General features: G+C 38.3%; 1 protein-coding gene across 3 annotated transcripts in view; it reads right to left on the reverse strand.

Annotated features, from left to right (window-relative positions):
• Positions 1-255: 255 nt before the first annotated feature.
• myh11a (myosin, heavy chain 11a, smooth muscle) overlaps positions 256-20,779 on the reverse strand; it is a 33,366-nt gene continuing 12,842 nt past the window's right edge. The window contains exons 6-43 of one of the 3 annotated variants that reach the window (XM_039663801.2): positions 20,581-20,607; positions 17,325-17,417; positions 17,172-17,235; positions 16,975-17,073; positions 16,743-16,886; positions 16,506-16,601; positions 16,291-16,409; positions 16,050-16,202; positions 15,785-15,958; positions 15,417-15,590; positions 13,898-14,012; positions 13,498-13,691; positions 13,068-13,189; positions 12,229-12,298; positions 11,977-12,137; positions 11,788-11,896; positions 11,508-11,639; positions 11,213-11,419; positions 10,960-11,097; positions 10,754-10,877; positions 10,467-10,638; positions 10,151-10,363; positions 9,910-10,054; positions 9,620-9,826; positions 9,418-9,522; positions 9,128-9,280; positions 8,789-9,037; positions 8,477-8,689; positions 8,176-8,388; positions 7,934-8,095; positions 6,867-6,995; positions 6,397-6,485; positions 6,005-6,128; positions 5,244-5,452; positions 4,264-4,372; positions 3,972-4,144; positions 3,784-3,816; positions 885-999 (exon numbers count right to left, since the gene is read on the reverse strand). In XM_039663801.2, the coding sequence (XP_039519735.2) occupies positions 3,792-3,816; positions 3,972-4,144; positions 4,264-4,372; positions 5,244-5,452; positions 6,005-6,128; positions 6,397-6,485; positions 6,867-6,995; positions 7,934-8,095; positions 8,176-8,388; positions 8,477-8,689; positions 8,789-9,037; positions 9,128-9,280; positions 9,418-9,522; positions 9,620-9,826; positions 9,910-10,054; positions 10,151-10,363; positions 10,467-10,638; positions 10,754-10,877; positions 10,960-11,097; positions 11,213-11,419; positions 11,508-11,639; positions 11,788-11,896; positions 11,977-12,137; positions 12,229-12,298; positions 13,068-13,189; positions 13,498-13,691; positions 13,898-14,012; positions 15,417-15,590; positions 15,785-15,958; positions 16,050-16,202; positions 16,291-16,409; positions 16,506-16,601; positions 16,743-16,886; positions 16,975-17,073; positions 17,172-17,235; positions 17,325-17,417; positions 20,581-20,607 (5,205 nt within the window). In that variant the 3' untranslated portion in view covers positions 885-999; positions 3,784-3,791. Of the gene's footprint in view, positions 1,000-3,783; positions 3,817-3,971; positions 4,145-4,263; positions 4,373-5,243; positions 5,453-6,004; positions 6,129-6,396; positions 6,486-6,866; positions 6,996-7,933; positions 8,096-8,175; positions 8,389-8,476; positions 8,690-8,788; positions 9,038-9,127; positions 9,281-9,417; positions 9,523-9,619; positions 9,827-9,909; positions 10,055-10,150; positions 10,364-10,466; positions 10,639-10,753; positions 10,878-10,959; positions 11,098-11,212; positions 11,420-11,507; positions 11,640-11,787; positions 11,897-11,976; positions 12,138-12,228; positions 12,299-13,067; positions 13,190-13,497; positions 13,692-13,897; positions 14,013-15,416; positions 15,591-15,784; positions 15,959-16,049; positions 16,203-16,290; positions 16,410-16,505; positions 16,602-16,742; positions 16,887-16,974; positions 17,074-17,171; positions 17,236-17,324; positions 17,418-20,580; positions 20,608-20,779 lie in introns of all 3 variants that reach the window. The other 2 variants (XM_039663799.2, XM_039663800.2) reach the window with 2 other exon arrangements.

A 20,779-nucleotide genomic window follows, 5' to 3' on the forward strand; every position in this document is an offset into this window, starting at 1 on the left:
AATAAAATTTATATACTGTTTACATTTATAAAAGTTCTTTTACAGGCATTGTCTGTCGATAGGATGGTATTTGGTTGCTTTCAGGGTCATATAGGATAACGAAAACCACAATATTTGTCTGTTAAAATCTTTTGTTTTATATATAATACTTCTAGCAAACATTCAAAGGGAACATAAAATGCTATAGAAAATTAGTTTTCCGAGGTACCTGACTGTATGATAATATAATAGTTACATGATATATAATTACACTTCTGGCACAACACACACCTTTATTTATTTTATCCAGGATGTGTAAAGCGGATCATTTTAATGTTAGAAAAAAATCAGTCAATGTATCCAAAATTCAATTTTGTGTCTAACTTGTCTGAGCTGTATGCATTGCAGGGATATATACCAAATAAATGAGAAAGTGCAGTATATTCAAGGACAATTATGCAGTACAAAACAGTGAACAGCCATTTACCCGCAGTTGAGACACAAATTTGAGACATAAAAATACAGATGGTCTTTTACCCAAGATCAAAAACTAGGTGTTAGGACCACCAGGTTTCATTCATACATTTAAGAATAATTAAAGAGCCTGAAAAAAGAATACATAAGTCTCATGGTGCTATACTGGAACATGAGCATATTTGCAACCACAGAGGTCAATGTAAAATTGGGGGTTGTGTAAATAATATAACAAAAAAAACTATTAAATCATGTATGGGGCAAATGCCTGGTCAAACAGCAGTGCTTTGTTGCAGTCAAACGAAACATAATTATGATCTAAATAATGACCTTTGGAAAAGAAAATTGTGGTTCTCTGATAAGAGGATAAGAATACCATGTTTGGACAGCATGGTAAGAGGCATTTATTCAGTAGATTTGGTTCCGTTGTAGTCACTCTGCATGTCCGCATCATCCTCTGCAGCATCAGAGCTGTCAATCATTCCCCGTCTGCCACCTCCAGAGCGCCTCGCTGAACTGCTGAAGGATGATGGCTCATTGCCTCGCCTGAAAAGTTACAGCAAATCTTAGTATAAAACACAAAACTTTCAATGTAGTTTAGCCCATAAGCAGCAAGTTAAGTTTCTCAAACCCTTTTGAACCAAGGAACCAATTACATAATCCCAAACTGTTCACAGGAAGCCCATAGGAAGTCAATGTGATATAACTTTTTTTTAAATAGGATTTTATTTCTGAACTTCCAGTGAACTATCTTGTAGTGTGATCTACAGCAATTTGACATGACTCCCAACATGCTCAATTTGTCTTCCATCCATCCATCCAAAGTGGAGCACCCAAAGTGTTCCCATCCCAACAAGGGGAACATGAAAACTTCTAGGTGGGATTCAAACAAGGGACCTTTTTGCTGTGAGATGACTGTTACCTGTAGGGCTGCACGATTTTGGGAAAAAATACCAATTTTAAAAATGTTGTGATTTTTCTGAATAAATAAATAAATTGCTCTATAATGCTTTAAAATGTAATTAAACAAAATCCATGTTTTCTGTAGGGCACAATTTGGCCAAAATTTTGTGATTAGATTATTTCAGTGTGGCTTCAACATAATAATTATATTATTATTCCTACAAAAAAATAGCAAAAAAAACCCTAAATTACTATTGTAGTATTTCACTGCAAAAAAATAAGGCAAGTTAGCATTTGAGCGCAATTCCAAATACATTGAACACCGATCCAGCCGGATCATCTCCATAATGACCAATGCAATCTGCCAAGTGCAGCGCAAATTTTTTTTAGTTCACCCAAAAATGAAAATTAAGTCATTAATTACTCACCCCCATGCTGTTCCAACCCCGTAAGACCTTCGTTCATCTTCGGAACACAAATAAAGATATTTTTGATTGAATCTGAGAGCTGGATCAGTCCTACATAGACTGCCTAAGGGACTGGCTCTTGACGGCCCATAAAGTCATTAAAGAAAAGGTTTAAATATTCCATGTGCCTACAGCGGCTCAATTATAAGTTTATCAAGCGACGAGAATACTTTTTGTGCGAAAAAAACATAAATAACGACTTTATTCCACTATTCCATTACTTCCTTATGGGCGCATGCGCGAGAACTGAGACGAGGACGTTCTCATTCGTCTACTTCTTGTTACCGGCTGCTCACCGCTTAGGAGTATTACCGCCACCTTCCGTATAAAATGATGATCCATATATAAGGCGCTCCGGATTATAAGGAACACTGTCGTTTTTTGAGAAGATTAAAGGCTTTTAAGTGCACCTTATAGTGCGGAAAATACGCTAATTGAAAAGCGTATGTACAGCGCGCATCTTCCTCTGCTTGTAAACAGAAAGTTTTGCGCTTCCAGCTATATCAGCACATCATCTTATACGGTAGGGGGCGGTAAAACTCCTAAGCGGTGAGCAGCCGGTAACAAGAAGTGGTCGAATGAGAACGTCCTCGTCTCAGTTCTCGCGCATGCGCCCATAAGGAAGTAATGGAATAGTCGAATAAAGTTGTTATTTATGTTTTTTTCACACAAAAAGTAGTCTCGTCGCTTGATAAACTTATAATTGAGCCGCTGTAGGCACATGGAATATTTAAACCTTTTCTTTAATGACTTTATGGGCCGTCAAGAGCCAGTCCCTTAGGCAGTCTATGTAGGACTGATCCAGCTCTCAGATTCAATCAAAAATATCTTTATTTGTATTCCGAAGATGAACGAAGGTCTTACGGGGTTGGAACAGCATGGGGGTGAGTAATTAATGACTTCATTTTCATTTTTGGGTGAACTAACCCTTTAAAGATGTTAAAAATTTCAGTAACAGCACATATGTGAGAAAAAGCGATGTCACTTCTACAACAGCATACTAATGTGTAGATCAGTCGCCAGAATTCAGCCACACGCTTCCTTTACAGTGGAAATTAGAATCAGATATATCGGGAAAGATTTGTTAAGGTTAAAGGCAGCGTTAAAACCTCATTCGTAAACCTGTAAACAGGCTAAATGAGGTTGGTTCAAAAAACTGAACCATGCTTTGAGACGGAAGAGGGAAATATGGTGTAATATGCTAGTCTGAAAAATATTGAAGACTGTGCAAGAATGAGCCCTCCATCAAGTGCATTAAATTAGGATTTAGAGGATAATAATAATCCATCATTAATAATAATTATACAATTCTTTGAATATAGATCTGGTCATGGATGCTGATTGGTCAATAAATTGTTTCTGCTGTTTAAGTAATCTATATAAATTGAGCGGTTTAATCCAGGGGTGAACGCTTTATATGATGAAAAGATTTCAGTTCGTCACATATAAACATCAACGCTCAAATTTGCATGCTTGATGTGAGAAAACCAAAAAAGTTTGTTTTCACGTCACACAAGTATGTTTATTGCTGGAATGAAACGGAAGTTGCGATAGTCTTTTCTTCACTGACATATATCTGAGTGATATATGTATATAATGTAAATCGAAATTCGATTTAGTCTATCAGGAATTGGTTGGTTTGTTGTGGTTTGGTATTGGTCGATCTCATGTGAGTGACAGGTTGTCTCGCTTTCACACGGCATGAAAGAAGAGAAGAGATTCCAAGAGGGATCTTCATTTGTGTTTTGAAGATGAACGAAAGGCTTATGGGTTTCGAACGACATGAGGGCGAGTAAATGATGACAGATTAGAGATTTTTCAGTAAACTGACATGTGATTGTTAAAAGATATGTAATAAACCATATTTCACTCTTGCAAGCAGGAAATATATTTGTGAAAAGTGAAAGGAAAGATTTGTGAAGAGTACATCTTCTGTGTCAAATTTTGAGCACAGAGGTACCTGGATAATCACTGTGTGGGTTCAGGATTGCCTCTGCAACAGAGATAGACAATCCTCGGTTTGCAGTTTATAAAAGGAAGGGATTTGGGCTACGCTAACAAGCGCTAAAAGTTTATTCATTACCCAAAGATTTCACTACTTCCTGTTGTGCTCAACCCCGTTGACATTAGACGCCATGTCTTTCGTACCTGAGTTTGCTCTTGAGGGTATTGACCTCACGGCTCATGGCATCATTGGTCTCTGTGGCCTCATCCAGCTCTCTCTGAAGCTTCCTGCGGGCCGCAGTGATTCGCTGGGACTCCTCCTCGCTCTCTTCCAACTGCCTCTTCAACTGTTTGACGCGAGCATTCGCCTTATCCGCCTGTGAAAAACAAACACTTTTCAGCCCAAGCACGGACAGCATTGTAATATAGTTATAAAGTCATTTTCCTTTTGACTGTTGGTGTGATTTATGGGGAAAGAGGACAGAGTATAGCTAACCTGGTCTTTGTATTGTTCTGCTTGTTTTCGTTCATCCTCCACTTGGGTCATAATATCTTTCAGTTTCTTGTCCTTCTGACGAACTAACTTTGCTGTGTTCTGCTTTTCTCTGCATTAGAAAGAAAAAAATCAGTTTTCAAAATCACTTTTTTTTACATTTCTTATTGAAAACAGTTTTGCTGCTTAATATTTTTGTGGAAACTGTGATATTTATTTAGGACTAATAATTGCAAGTTTAAAATAACAGCATTTATTTATTTATTTTTCATCATCTGTTGTATTATTTTTCTATTTAATGATTTATTATTTACATTTTTAAACAAAAGGTATTTCTTTCATAAATATATTTATTAGCATAAAAAATCATTTTCCTTTTCTATTTTGTTCATTGTTTTTTTTTTTTATGTATTTGCGGGTTTTTTTGTATTATGTACAGGATTTTTTTTTTTTTTTTTGCATATGATCTATGACATACAGTATGATCTCAAAATGACTGACCGGAGAAATAAATAAATACAATACAATATCTTACTAGTGGTAGTATATGAATATATGACTTGGTGGTTAAAGTATTTTATGTTAATATGAAGGGTTAAAGTATATAATATAATACTTATTATTATTGAAAAATGTTGTTTACCATTATAAAGCCTTTTTACTTAAGGCTTTTTGTTTATTTATTTATTTGTGTATTTAAAACTAATTATTAAAAGATTTTCTGGAAAACATTTACATTGTAAAAAAAATCCTTTAAAAATGTATTGATTTTGAACACAGTATTAAATCAAATTTAATTTGTATAGCACTTTTCAAAAGAAATATTTATTAAACACTTTTAACTATTAAGCTATTAACTATTAAACACATTTACAAACAATTTATGAATGAGACATGAATACATATATTTCCTCACAAAAATTCAATGTGTGAAATCTTTTTCATTTCTATTAACCGTTCTCTGCTCCCCCTTAACTACTTGCCTGCTCTCCTGCTCAACTTGTTCCTCCAATTGTGCCACTTTGGCCTCAAGAGCAGCAATTGAGGACTTAAATTTGGATTTAACTTGGTTCTCCATCTCCAGGAGTTTAGCTTTCAGCTCTTTATTCTGTCTCTCCATCAACTGTCTGGCGCTCTCGTTCTTTTGGGATGTGGTGCGTTCGGCCTGGAGCTCGTTGGTTAGCTGGTCAACCTGAAGGATGTAGAAAACAGCTGAGCAAATGACACGGTTTTCATACAAATTACAAAGTCTCTGTAATGGCATTTCCATTGATGAGTGTGTTGGCTACACATTTTACACCTTCACTTAAAGGGTTAGTTCACCCAAAAAATGAAAATTCTGTCAGTATTTACTTACCCTCATGTTGTTCCAAACCTCTATGTGTTTATTTGTTCTGCTGAACACAAAGGAAGATATTTAGAAGAATGTTTTAATCAAACAGATCTCATTCCCCATTGACTACCATAGTAAAAAATACATACTATGGTAGTCAATGGGGAATGAGATCTGTTTGATAAAAACATTCTTCCAAATATCTTCCTTTGTGTTCAGCAGAACAAATAAACACATAGAGGTTTGGAACAACATGAGGGTGAGTAAATACTGACAGAATTGTCATTTTTGGGTGAACTAACCCTTTAATATATAATTTATATATTTTTCAAAGTTTTGAAATCAAAATGTATCAAATTTTTCTTGATATCTGCCACAGATGGTCATGGCTCCATAATATAATACATGTACCTGCTGGGTACTCTTCCTTAGCCTGTCATTGAGCATCTCCATATTGCCCTGCTCCTCCTCCAGCTCTTCCTCCAGCTGTTGAATCTTCGCTTCTAACCGTCTCTTCTCGTCAGACAGCGCAGACCTTTGAGGTTCAGTCAAGCCACACATCAGTTTAAATCAGAATGTGCTTAGAGCACATTTCTGCCGTAATGTTTCGCTTCATAATCTGTGCTGGAATGTCTAAAAAGTGATATATACTCTGTTCCCATACAAACAGTCACACTAAAATATGTCTACTGTTAATTGTAACAGTGAACCACAAGTTCCAACGGAAGTCAATATATCAGAGTGTCATAATAAATTCCACAGGATTAGAATATCGCTGTGATATTTTATGTTGTCATACTCACTTTCCAGATGTGTTGCTGGCCAACTCATCAGCCAGTTCATCTCTCTCAGCTTCAGCCTGCTTTTTAGCCCTCTCAGCTGCAGCAAAGTCCTACATTCAAAGAATTTAACTGAACTCTTCAATAATCAAGGTGAGATGATCATGCAAACCCATTAAACTTCTTTACATAATTTAAATTGCCCCTTAAGATTTTAAGTATTGCAAGCATTTCAATAAATACAATGAGTTTCACAATTTTTTATTTTGTTATGTTCCATTGTTATTGTTAAACTGATCTATATCACTCTTTTTAATTTATTTCCAAAATATACTATTTCTGTATTTGCATTTCTATCACAATCAAACCCTCTGCAGTTCCATCGTGAACCCATAGGGGTTTTGTGAGTCCTTAGTTGGGAAACTCTAGCCTATTCAAATAATCCAGAACTGTATTAGTTCGGAAATAATATATTAGTTGGTTCAGTGTGTCACCTCTTGCATCTGTAGAAGTTCAGCCTCCAAAGTCTTGGCCTTCCTCTCGTTCTCCTTGGCACTGGATAAAACTTCCTCTCTGGCAGTTCGAGCATCATCAAGCTCTCTTTGGAAGTCCTTCATTTGAGCCTAAAGTATTCACACCAAAGTAAAAGTAAAACACCTAAATAATTACTAAAAACTATTACATTTATAATGAGAGTTCAATAAATTCACTAGGGCTGTCCCCGACTTGAGATTTTTCTAGTCGACTAGTAGTCATTCATTTAAGCCATTAGTCAACTAATGTTTATATTAATTTAATTAGTTAAATATATATGGAGAATAAATTCATATGGAGAATACTAATCCATAATGAGTGTATAATAAATATAGGCCTAATATAAGATATAGCCCATTCCATCGCACGTATAAAGTTTACCGAAAAGCACCGGCAAAAGTAGCCTATAATTTTGAATGTGTCTGAAAAAATAGCAAGGAGACATTTTAATTATTATTTAGGAATTTTTTTTGTGTGTCAGTGTCGGTGTCAAGTTCACAATGCTGTCTTGCCATCGTCGCAGTTTAGTGGAGGCGTCTTAAGAGAGGTATACCTTTCATATGGATTATATAAGCAGAGAATATATCTTTTCGATTGGAACTTTTTAAGTAGACATTTCAAGCTTTCTTTAGATATGTTTCTCAGGTCTGCGAGGTCAATACGCTGAGTTTCGGTTCATTTTTGTGATACGCTCCAGTTCACAGAGACAGAGACGGCAGAGAGCACATCCTGTGCGTTTTCTTTATTTTACAAAGGCACAACCTTTTCTTTGTATTGTGAATTTACACAATATCAAATAATATATTACTCTTATCTGTATGACCGAAAATGAAGGAGATTTTTAAGTTGTTTCCGCTGTTGTCAGGAAAAAGTGAACGTTTGGATTTCCTGGCTGACATACTGTATTTACCACAAAGAACAGCTGTTAAAGATTTGTCCTTCACATACTGCGACTAACCAAATAATAAAATGACTTTTAGGGGGGGCCAGCCCTAAAATTCACCCATGTATAAAATTTCGTTTTCACCTGGAGCTTGCGGAGCTGCTTGATCGCCTCGTCTCGACCCTTGTTAGATGTCTCAATCTGGCCCTCAAGGTCTTTTATGTCTCCCTCCATTTTCTTCTTGGAAGCAGCTATTGCAGTCCTTTGCTTGCGCTCATCTTCAAGTTCAGTTTCCAGCTCACGCACCTGTTGGTAAAGATGTTCGTTTAAACCCTTATACACATGGATGTGGATGTCACAGTGTGTGCGAAGAAGAGGTACTGCACCTGTTTGACCAACTGCCTCTTCTTCTCCTCCCCTTGCTCATCTCTGCCCTGGAGATCTCGCTCAAACTGCGCCTTTAGAGCCTGCATGTTGACTTCTAGACGCAATTTTGCATCCTCTGCAGCCTGTAATTCATCCTCCAGCTCTTCCAACTGAGTCTTCATCTCTTCTACCTGAGCCTCCAGGCCACGCTTTGACTTCTCAAGCTCATGCACCTAAAATTTGAAATTGAGTTTGATTGAAATTTGGAAGATTTGCTTCTGTTCTGATTGCTTTGTTTAATGGTTTACACTCTGAACTTACGCTCTTGCCCACATCATCTTTGGAGCTGACCAGGTCCTCCATTTCAGCACGAAGGGCTTTATTGGCTCTCTCGAACTCCTCACGGGCATCTTGAGCTTCTTCGAGAGCTCTAGCTAAAGACAGAGCCTTGGTCTCCTTCTCTCTGGCCTCCGCCTCTGCACGATCTCGCTCCTCTGCATACTTATTAGAGATGCTCTTCTCCTCAGCAAGCATCTGAAAGAAAAAAGTAGAAGTGAAGATATGTCCACACCCAATGGAAAAACAAGTCACTGATTAAGTAGACATATTGCACAATAAGAGATAATCAGAAACCTGATCAAACTTCTTCTGTTTCTTCTCAAGATTGGACACCAGCTGTCTCTGGTTGTCCAAGTCCATCAGTGTGTCCTCAAGCTCCTGTTGCAGTCTGTTCTTGGTCTTCTCAAGCTTGTCATAGGCTGCTGCCTTCTCCTCAAACTGAGTATTGGATGCCTCCAGGTCTCTCTGGAGCCGCTTCTTACCCTCCTCTAAAAGTTCTGCATTACCCGACACTTCTTCCAGCTTCTTCTTGAAGTCAGAGAGCTGTGGACGCAAAGGATATTCAAAAGGTAAATATTGGGGTGTGAAGAGAGCAAGACCACACATTGTTTACCTTAATATCGCTAACCTTACCTGAATGTTCAATGTGGACACATGTCTCTCCACATTCCTCTTTGCTTCTGCTTCCTCCTCAAGCTGCTCCTGTAGGGCATTGCGCTCATCTTCCATTTGTCTTAGTTTGGTCGAGAACTGGAGCTTTTGTCTCGTCTCTTCAGCCAGCAGCTCCTAAAAACGTCAGAGTCAAAATCCAAAATACATTAAGCAACAACTCAAACCCTTTCCACATCGATAAATAATTGTGTCAGCTTAAAGCTTCTGGTTTAAAGCTATGATTAAAAAACACTCCATAACATAGCACATACTTGTGTATCTTGGACTTGAGAACTCAAGCTTGCCACATCCTTGCTAAGCTTTATGTTCTTCCCCTCTGCTTCATTAAGAAGGTTGGTAACGCTCTCCAGTTCCACCTGTCAAAGAACCGCATTAAACACACGGTGTTTGCTCTGAGATCAAAAACCTTGACTTATGAGCATGTCTAATAATACATCCTCCACCATCACTCACAGTAATTTTAGAGACCCGATCACCCAGCTCAGCTTTCTGCTTCTCGCTGTCATTAAAGCGAGACTGCAGGTCAACAAGCTGTCCTTCCACTTTCTTCCTCTTGTGTTCCCCATCCTGTTTGGCTTGAGCGAGAGAACGGATCTCCACGTGAAGTTCTGATGTCTCCTTCTCCAGAGCTTGCTTGGCTTTCTCCAGGTTTACCTTCACCTAAGAAGCATTTTGTATATATATTTGCATTTACTCAATACTTCAGAAAGCCAAAGATGCCAACAGAAGATATGGTGGCCTACCCTCTTGGACTGCTCCAGCTGCTCTGTAAGCTCCTCCAATGCTTGGGTATGTTTCTGTCTCATCTCTTGCACCTGAGCCTCGTGGACACGGCTCTCGTCATCCATGGCTCTCTTCAAAAGAGTCACCTCCTGCTCACGTTTGGCCCTGAACAAAGCGATCAGGTCAATGGTGTCTAGTAAACCGTTTCTCAATGTGTAATATATTAAATGCACTTCAGATTAAAAATCAGTTCATAATTACCTGAGCTCTTGCTGAGTAGCTGTGGTGTCTAATGTGTCCTCCAGCTCTGATTTGAGAGCTTCAAGCTCTTCTCCTAAGTCTCTCTTGGTCTTTTCAGCCTTGTTCCGGGCAGCCCGCTCTGACTCTAGGTCCTCCTGAAGATCTGAGATGTGTCCCTCCAGCTCCCTGATCTTCTTCAGTGCATTGTTTTTCTGAGCTGCCTCATCCTCCATTCTGATGTAAATGCAGAGAGGTTTGTGAAATATGACATGATAGCACCTCCAAATTAGCATAATAAATGAAAAATCGGCAATTTGAATTTTGAATATCTGTATACCGTGCCAGTGCAGCCTGAAGCTCCTCCTCTTTCTTAGCAAGCTGGGCTTTCAGATCAGCAATCTGAGCTTGAAGTTCAGCAATCTGCTCCTGAAGGTCATTTGATTCACCCTCCAACTTTCTCTTGGCTTTGTCCAGCTCTTGTCGAGTCTTCTCCTCTTTTTTCAAGCGCACTGTGATAAAAAAAAAACCCATATATTATCACTAACTGAATCATTTAGTAATCAGACATTAAAGTGATTGATTTCCAGACAAACATTATATATCAAAGGTACATGATGGACAAACCCTCCAGTTCTGAGATCATTGACTCATGCTTATTCTTCAGCTTTGTCAGGTTTTTGGATTTTTCTTCTTCTTCAGCTAGGTTTGAGCTATAATCTGCTACCCTTTCTTCTAGAAGCTTCCTCTCCTGCAAACAGAGTACTTAAAATTGAGTACACCAAAATTTCCACCACCACCGCCAAAATATGCCATCTCGTTTGAAGTCAAACCTTCAGTAATTTGTTGTTATGGTCCTCCATCATCAGGATATCATCTTCTAACTTTTTGATCTTGGCATCACATGTAACCTTCTCCAGTTGCAGCTTCTGACGAGCATCCTCTTCCTCTTCAAGATGTTCCTCAAGATCCTTAGAAGATTCATTGAGAGATAAGAGAGAGACTAAATAGTAGAGTTTAATCTAAGGACAGAATTCGGAAAAGCACTGATTGCCTGTGAATGAAAACCAATAGACGATAACCTACTCTGATCTGGTCGTGCATTTTCTTCTTTTCCATTTGTAGGGCTGCACCCCGATCCTCCTCTTCTTCCAATCTGGCCTCCATTTCATGCAAGATTTCCTCAAGTTCTTGTTTCTTGCTAGCTAACCGTACTCTCATTTCCTCTGCCTCTGCATAGAGCTCCGTCTCAGCCTGCAATTTCTCCTGGAGCTGGTTTCTTTCTTCCGTAAGCTGCAGATGGAAGGATAGTATTGTTTGGAATCAGTGTTTAATGAAATGGCATTTCGTGTAGAAGGACAACGTCGGGATGTCAGCATACCTGCGTGTGTTTTAGTGAAATGTCTTTTAGCTCGACTTCAAATTTTTGTGCAGATTCTTTCACCCTTTGGAGCTCCTCATCCTTCAGACTCATCTCCTCCTCTTGGCGTGTCACCTGCAGGAGAGGCTTTACCTGTGGGCATTGAGGGAAATGTGTTTAGACAAGTGTTTTTGCTAGAAACAAATTGTTTGCATGTTAGCACCATGTTCAACCAGTTGTGTCACAGGGAATTAAAACTATGTTTATAGTTACATTGTTCAATTGCTAAGTAATGTCTCACCTTGGTGAAGAGTCTCCACCACTGCCAGTTCCTGAGTTTTAGATAAGCAGCACAGTTCCTCTGGATCACCTTCATAGCTGTCAGCTGTTGCTGCCTCTTAGCAAAGGCCCTACACACGGTTTTAAATAAGAATAACTCAAATTGCATAATACGGTTTTGAAAAATACTATATTTGTCAATTTAACTCACTTTCTAGCTAGGAATCCCCTGGCCTGCGCCTGGAAGGCAATGATTATGACCGTAATCTTTAAATCGCGCTCCTCTTCCAGCTGGGCCAGGACTCCTGTGCGGAAGAAGATTTTGCTCTGACCAATACGGTACAGGTTTGGGTCCAGGTCCAGGTGCTTGATCTACAGAAAGGGTTAGGTATAAGAAAAAAACTTTTACATCATTATTGTTGTATGATGCTCTTTAACAAGATTTCATTGTATATTATCTTACCATGAGACAGCAGGCCTGCTTGCCATCCATGAAGCCCTTTGGAATAGCATTCGCTGCCAAGATCTCATATCTGTACGTAAAAGGTAGAATAAAGAGAATTGCATAAGATACAATTACCTGTACCATGCAATATATTTGGCACAACAGAAATACCACACTTGTATTGGAACACAAATCTAAATCCAGGTTGGGATGGGGTTTTTTTCCCATCTTTCAATGTGATTCTAGAGCAGTGCTTTTCAAACTCATTTTGTATGTCTCCTTCATTGGATACACCCATTTCAACGCTGCATCCAAAATTGCGTAGTGTCTGAGAAGGTATACATTGCAATTTGAATTTACTTTTTGACCGTTAAAAAGTACGATCTATATAGTATGAATATGGGTAGTATGAATGAAATTTGGACGTACTACATCCTCCATGTTGTTAATGTCACGTGACCTACTAGTCAGCTGCGCCGCTTCACTTCCATTCATAAATCTCCCCCCATGGTCTCACAGGGATAGTAAAGTGTCAATCAAATGCACACTTCAGAGTCTCAGGGGAAGTAGTAGGTCATCCGGTGACTTTGCACCTTCTTTTTTTCTCGATTACGACGTATTCGGAAATACTTCTCTTTTGGCGTACTGTTTTTCGCTTAATAATTGTAGGGAAGTATTCGATTTCAGACGCAGTGCAAGTCTATGAGCTAGTGAGTAGAGTCAGGCCAGGCCAGTCCAGAATGTGCAGTTGTAGGAGGTCCCCAGGACAGGTTTGAGAAGCACTGTTCTAGTGTATTATATACTGGTTTTACAGTTGATATGCAGGTAGATAAAGTCAAAAATAAGGAGCTACCCACCGCTGCCGGAACTCTTGGAAGACAATTCTGTTGGGGAATCCTTGGCGGCAGATACGAATACCTTCAAGCACACCATTACATCTCAACTGTTCAAGAACCAGGTTGGCATCCAGCTTTCCTGCCTACAGGTGAAAAATGTACCTTTAACACAACTAGTCTGATAATATACTCTATTGCCCAAAAATCATTGGTTTTTCGGTCAAACCGTTGTTGTCTGTCAGTCAAATAATGGAGTTTTTAAAAATCTATTTCTAAAAATCCATTATATGACTGATAGACAACACCGGTTTGACCGAAAAATGTCAAAATTGAAAATACTGTGGAAACAAAGACACCTACATCTTGGATGCCCTTGAGGTAAGCTAAAACATATCAAAAATTAATTTCAAAGTGAACTATCCCTTTAACATGGTGTGCAATAGTGACTTACCCGTTTCTCATGGTTGGGGATAATGCAACGGACAAAGTTTGGCTGCGTGTTGTGCAATGTGGTCATTAGCTTGGCCAGAGACTCTTTGTAAAGCTGACCCACAGTACGGAACATCCCCTTCTTGGTTTTAGAGGCACTAGGTGCAGAGCTGTCTGACATCTTGGCAATGGTTTCCAATCCAACCACACGGTCAGCTGAGAAACAGAAAATATAGAGGATATCAGCCATTATTCTTATCTCAGTCATACTTCCCAATATTCTGCTATGATTAAGCAAAACAAAAAAAGTGAGAACATACACCAATAATTCAGTGGTCGCAATTGACTGGTCTGCAACCATTTTTATCAACTGTATATTTAGTTTTTAGACATTTTAAGAGATATAAGAAGCTCATACTGACCATCCTTCCACAGATCTTGCACAAATAGATTGGAGGAATTATTTAGCAGTGATGTAACATTGTCATTTAAAGGGTCCATGTTCTTGGTCAACCATGATGTGGCATTGTAGTCCACCTAATTGAGCGAGAGTAGGTTTGGGTCATAATATTCAATACAGAGTGAAGAATTCGCTAAGAATTAACTGTGCCCAATGATACATTACGTTACATACAATAAAGGTAAAAATGATTTATCATTCCTATAAAGACGTTATCTTGAACATGTTTATATCGCCAGCCTTTGCTATATATAAACTATATTTTAATTAAACCATTTGTCTGTGATGCAAATTTGAAATTCGCAGTTCAGAAGAGAAAGAGCGATCTCTCACGCAAAGCCACAGCACGCGCAACACGACAGCCCTGCTTAATGAGTGACAATGAGGACAGAACTAAACATTCAACGTGGTTACACTTTAGATGTGGGATATTATTCTAATGTATTTTGTATTTCGGCTTCCAAAGATTATAAAAAGAAGATATTTGAGATAAAACCGTTAAAAAGCAAGACGCATGATCTGTCCAGCTTAACTTCCTTTAGCCTACTTCACAGCACTGCGGAGCGCTGTCAGTTCTTCCTATTAGGAAGTTCCTAAAACCCAAACGTACCGTCAGAATCAGCACGATCGGCGATTGTTGCAAAATGCTGTCTTCTACTGTTGCAAGATCAAAAAATGGCTATTAAAAACACAAAAGCCTGCGCAAGAGCCTGCTGTTCATGACTGCAACGAGACAAGAAAAGAAGCCTACACTTTGGGCTTCGTGTATCCTTAACTATCAAATATACATAAAAATGTCAAAATGACCAGCTATGAGATTCACTTAAACACAGTTTATTCACTTAAACACAATTATGTCTTAAATGGACGTAAATAATAGGGAGAAAATGATTCAGTTACCGATTAGATTTGCTCTCGGTCTTAAAGGGGCAGCAGTCTAATAGCCTAAACGTGCTGACGATTCAGCCATTAATGCAAATCAAACAACAAAAGGCAGAGAAAATCACTCACAGCTTTTGAATGAGTAACTTTACATTTAATAAGCATTAATCTCTCTATGATAAACTATACAGTGCTATTTTATATTTGATTACTAAATTAGGTTTCTTTTCAGACAGAAACAATTACCTGAAAAGATATGTTAGTACACCTTCCTGAAATTAAAGCACTTTGTATATAATTTGTATCTTTGATTAATTGTATTCTTGTGTTTGTACTTGTTTTTTTTTCTTATAAAAAATATATATTTTTCTTCGTTTTGCTTTTTCTATTTTACATTTCAAAATATAGAGTTTAATTGTGTTCTTAATTTAAAAAAAAAAAAAAAAACACCAAAAAGAACCGATAAGAATACCGTTAAAGTACCGGATCGATAAGCGGTATCGGTAAGAGTAGTAATACCGATAAAAACTTAACGATACCCATCTCTAATCACGATACAGTCAACATGTAAATCAGTAAATGTATCTTTCAAAACTCACCCGTCCAGCATAGTGAAGCACAGAGAATTCTGTCTTGTCCTTCAGTTGCTTAGGTTTAGCAAACTTAGTATGATTAGCATGAGTGTTGCAAAGTTTCTCCACAAAGGAAACATCTGTTGCCTTTGGAAACCAACACTCTTCATCCAACAGAGCCAGGATGCCTGGTGGATTGTTCTGTGGATGAGATTCAGTAAAAGTGAGTGACATTACGCACTGTAAAAATAAGACATCATCATTTCAGCCTAAAGAATTTGATACAAGCCATCAAGCCAAATGCATTAAATGAAAAGACATTGGTCACCATGCAAATTTGTGCAGGAAGGAGTTGGTTCAGTTCAAAACAGCAAAGAACACACACAAAAACTTACCGGCCTTTCAATAAGCTCAATGCAAGGTTGCAAATCTAGCCCAAAGTCAATGAAGTTCCATTCGATGCCTTCACGTTGGTACTCCTCCTGCTCCAGGATGAACATGGTGTGGTTGAACAGCTGCTGAAGCTTCTCGTTGGTGTAGTTGATGCAGAGCTGCTCAAAGGAATTGTCCTAAAGGAGAAATACAGTAGATGTCATTTGCACAAACACTTTACAGATGTTGTTTACCAAATTGAATTCTTTCTTTTTAATTTTTCCAAACCTCGAAGATCTCAAAGCCGGCAATGTCCAAGATCCCCAGGAAAGAGGCACCCTGACGTTTCGTCTTGTCCAGTGCCTTATTAACCCTTAGAAGGATCCAACGGAACAAACGTTCATACATAGCTTTAGCCAAGGCTTCAGTGGCAAAATCAGCCTGAAAAGGAAAAAAAACATCTTATTGATTATAAACCTGTCCCTGAGCAACATAACACAAATTCCACAACTATAAACTCTCTCTTCACCTGTTCTTTAGTTTGGGCCTTTTGCACAACCTCACGACCCACTTTAATACGTGGCGTCAGAATGGCTCTTGTGAAGTCCGTCACATTAATGCCTTGGAGATGGCAAACTTTCTGAGCAGCTGAGAATGAGACACATTTCAACAGTCATTTAGGTTTGTAATAATGATTTGAGCCTGAGATGTCTTTCATTTGCCATTTTCCCAAAGGTATCTGACCTGTGTTGTCCGGCATGGTAGCCTGTTCCTGGTTCCTTTCTTTCTTGAACTCAATGTTACCCAACTGCAGCACAGTTGAGACTACTTTGAGGACCTCTGACAAAAAGAAATAACATTTATGAGAATTGATTATCTTTTCAAAGACTCCAAAACTCTTCATTTTGAGCTTAGCTCATATGTTTGTAAAAATAAGCGGAAAACGTGTATACCATGTGTATATTTTATTCTATTTGATACCTGTTCTTTCTTCAACAGTGAAGCCCATTATATCCATGGCCTCCATGGTTTCATCATACATCTCATCATCCTGGTTGCCTGGAACCTGAACATGGCCAGCCGAGAGGAAACGGTACTTGCTGAAGTTTTCGAGTAAAAGCTCCTCTGCCAATAGAGAATAAAAATCATATGACGGATCCCAGCAAGAATGTCAGTTCTGAATTTAGTCAAGCTGAAAAATTGTAAAATCTACCGCGTAATGTGTCCTTTGTTCCTGCTACCATGTAGTAGAAGATGTGGAAGGCTCTTTCTGTTTTTGCTTGTCTGATACAGCGAGATTTCTCCAACAGATCTGAAGTGGTTTGGACATTAAGGTTAAATTCTGCAGCATTATTTTAATTATTTAACTGTTTAATTAACATGGCCTATATATTAAGTCTTAAAGGATACAGGTCTCTATGTTGGCTCCAACTATGAAACCTGTCACATCAAAGTTAATGCGGATGAATTTGCCCTGTGAAGAAAAGATTGTCAATCCATACATTAGTAACAGTCTTGGTCATTCTAGTTACATCTGCTATCATATATCATTTGCAAACTTACGAATCGGGAAGAGTTGTCATTCTTGATGGTCTTGGCATTACCGAAGGCCTCTAGAATTGGATTGGCCTGCAGTAGTTGCTTTTCCAGCTCACCCTACAGTACCAGGGTTAAAACGTAATGAGAACCAATCCATAGAAAACAAGTCAAGGAGGAAAAAATGAGAAGAGGACATGCCAGAAGATTGGAATAAAACAAAAGAACTCAGATGAAAAGGCTCTCCTTTAGAGTAGACAATTCAACATTTAATTATAAATGTTTGGCAAGTTTAATGCATTTAGGTGCAAATTATTTCTTCAAAGGCCTGAAGCAGTATTTAAGATGCAAGTACCTTCAACAGTGCAAAACAAAGTAGGTCATGTCAATTTAGATGGACATAATCCCCTTAGATCTAAAGAGTGATATTCTATTAGCTGCCAAATCTCAAGCCTGCCAAGTATGCCCACCTCATACAAGGATATCAAGAGGAGCAGTTGAGGTCAGTGTGGAATACTAAGCATGGGGAGAGAGGACATTTTAATAGGGTTCATGAAATGGATCTCAATTAGGCCTTTAAGAGTTCACTTAACAGGATAAACGTTAATCTGGGATGAAACACCAAGTTCTTAGAGAGAATAGTGCTGCATTTGGTTCACAAAGCTATTGGTGTCATTTAACTTCATAATCAGGCCCTGTTTTACACCTGGTTTTAAAGGGATACTCCACTTTTTTGGAAATAGGCCCATTTTACAACTCCCCCAGAGTTAAACAGTTGAGTTTTTACCATTTTCGAATCCATTCAGCTGATTTCCTGATATTTAGAAGATTATCAGTAACCAGAGACTTTCTTGTCTCATTGACTTCCATAGTATATTTTTTTTCCCTACTATGGAAGTCAATGAGACCAGAAACTCTCTGGTTACTGATATTCTTCTAAATATCAGAAAATCGGCTGAATGGATTCGAAAACGGTAAAACCCCAAGGTTTAACCCTGAAGGAGTTTTAAAATGAGCCTATTTCCCAAAAAAAGTGGAGTATCCCTTTAAGATGCGTTTTGGTTGATCAGATCACGTTTTGTTCTCTTGTATCCACTTTCAACCACTTTTGTCCAGATTTCTTCGAGGGGAGGGTCTATAGGCTGGTAAATGTATTGGCTTTTTCAGATATTTCGATCGACTGGACAAAATAAGCAATTTGCATCGGAACACGACCAGAGACAATGGAAAACAAATGGAGAGCAGCAGCTTTCGTTTCTGCTCTAACGCTAAAACCCATGTTAGATGTCAGGAATGGTGAGACAACATTGTGCTTGGTTAGTTTTTACTCTTCCATGCAAACTTGGGTCTCCAACCGACAAAGTTTAAATATTGTCGGACTAGCTTCACAAAATGTTTACGTATTAAGTCAGTAGACGGTATTTTGTGGCTTGGTTGAACACATACGACCACATGAGCGTCTACACGATGAAAGCAATCCGGTCAAATGCATTTTCTACAAGCCCCAGCTATGGAAGTGGTTGAAAGTGGACAAGCTCCAAGCATTTTAGACATCGTTTACCTGAGACCTCATTTACCTTAGGCCTGTATTTAGGGTTGTCCAATTGTGATCCGATCGACCAAAACGCATCTTAATTCCAGGTGTAAACAGGGCCATACATTCTAATTTTTAGACTTAAATGAAGCAGAAAAAAGTTTTAACCATGACACAGACTCTCAGTTACTTTCTTACTGAGCATCAAAACAAGAAAAGAAAAGAAAAAGAAGATATCTACCAGAGGCAGCTTGCCGCTGAGAAGGATAGAAGATCCCTGATAGCATCAGACACTGACAAAGAAAAGTAAAGTAAACTAGAAAAGAAGTAGAAAGAGGGACTTTTAGAATGATGGAGACAGAGAGACTGTTGACAGAGAGATTGCTGGGAAGAAAGAGGACAGAGTAAAGACTATATAAACATTCTTAAAGCACTCGGATAAGTTCGACAGCTTCTTTCATTGGTCTCAGGGCAGAGAGAGAGGCACATTAACTAACAGATGACAGTTTCATTGGTCCATAGAGTGCCGTTCAGAGTATGTGAGTGGTGCGGAGTGGAGCTGCGATATTTTTGAAAGTCAGGGCATTCATGTTTTCTATGGCTGACAATGAACATAATATCCCACAATGCAATTACATAATAAGAATTCAACACATTTTAAACTATTTTAATAGACTATTATGCACTCAAAAGGAAAGAAAGATGGGATTTGTGAAATATTATCAGACAAAAATAAAAAATGACAAAGTGTGGGGAAATTTAAAGTTGTCGACCAAGTGTTCCTCTAACATTAAACTATAAATCGAATCTTCTTCAGAATTCGAATCCACTAATGGATCATCTTAAATATTCATGATGCTAAAAAACATACAGAAGGAATACAATAGAAGAATAATGTAAACTCGGAGCGAGTTTCTCTCATCAGTGAGTGGAGAATGAACGACAAGCGGGAAATGGAAAACCCAGTGTAGAGTTTTCACTCCACTCACATACTCTGGTGTTCTCTCTCATTTACATGCAATTAACCTTAATTACATTTAACTGAAAGAAGAACTAATCATTTCAACCTTGAACTTTAAAGAGGACTAGTATGTAGAAGAAGAGTTTAGTAATTTTCGAAGTAGTGCATTCAAGTAACGAAACTACTTTTTTAGGAACCAAGAACAACTACTATGGGCATCCCTTTTAAGCTCATATGCATGGCTGTTATGCATAAAATGTCATAAAAACAGCTATAATTTCCGCATTTTTGTTTCCTGTGTCATAAGTACACATTAAACGCAGATCTACATTGAGGTGGGATTTATATTCCTAATGCCCACACATATGAGCTTGACAGATGATGCAAGTGATCAAGGAGAAACGGGAAAGGATATGAGATCGTTTCAAAAGGCTATATATTGGCATGCACACACACTGTGCTCAGACAGACAGTTTCAATGCCAGGCATCCGCTCTGGCAAAGAAAAAGTTAACCACATCTCAGATGGGGGAATGGCTCACACGTGCTATAACGACATAATCTTGATATTATTATTTTAGTATAATCTTTTTTTTTTTTTTAAAAACACCATGCGAACACTTAGGCACACTGTTTGTCTACAATCATTTGAACAGTAGCCATACAAGTGGTTTATTCAGATGGTCCCTCCATGTAAGACTAGTCTAATGTCACTCTCAGTGAGAAACTCAAGCATGCAAACTCTCAAACCCACACAAGAAGAAATTTTTCACAATCCTTTTTACTCACATAGGCAAACTGTTGTCCTGATTGTTGCTATTTGAGGAAATTTATTAAGGAAATTGTCATTAGATGAATGCGGACAAAGGGCATTCTGTTGCATTCACTGGTTCTCCAGTCTTGATTTCCTTGAGATATTAAAGGCTCAACAGCAAATAATATTTCAGTATTATAATCTTGCGATAAATGGAATATGAAACCGAAAAAG

This window comes from Pimephales promelas, chromosome 8, assembly GCF_988280905.1.
Source record: "Pimephales promelas chromosome 8, fPimPro1.hap1.1, whole genome shotgun sequence".
NCBI lineage: Eukaryota > Metazoa > Chordata > Actinopteri > Cypriniformes > Leuciscidae > Pimephales > Pimephales promelas.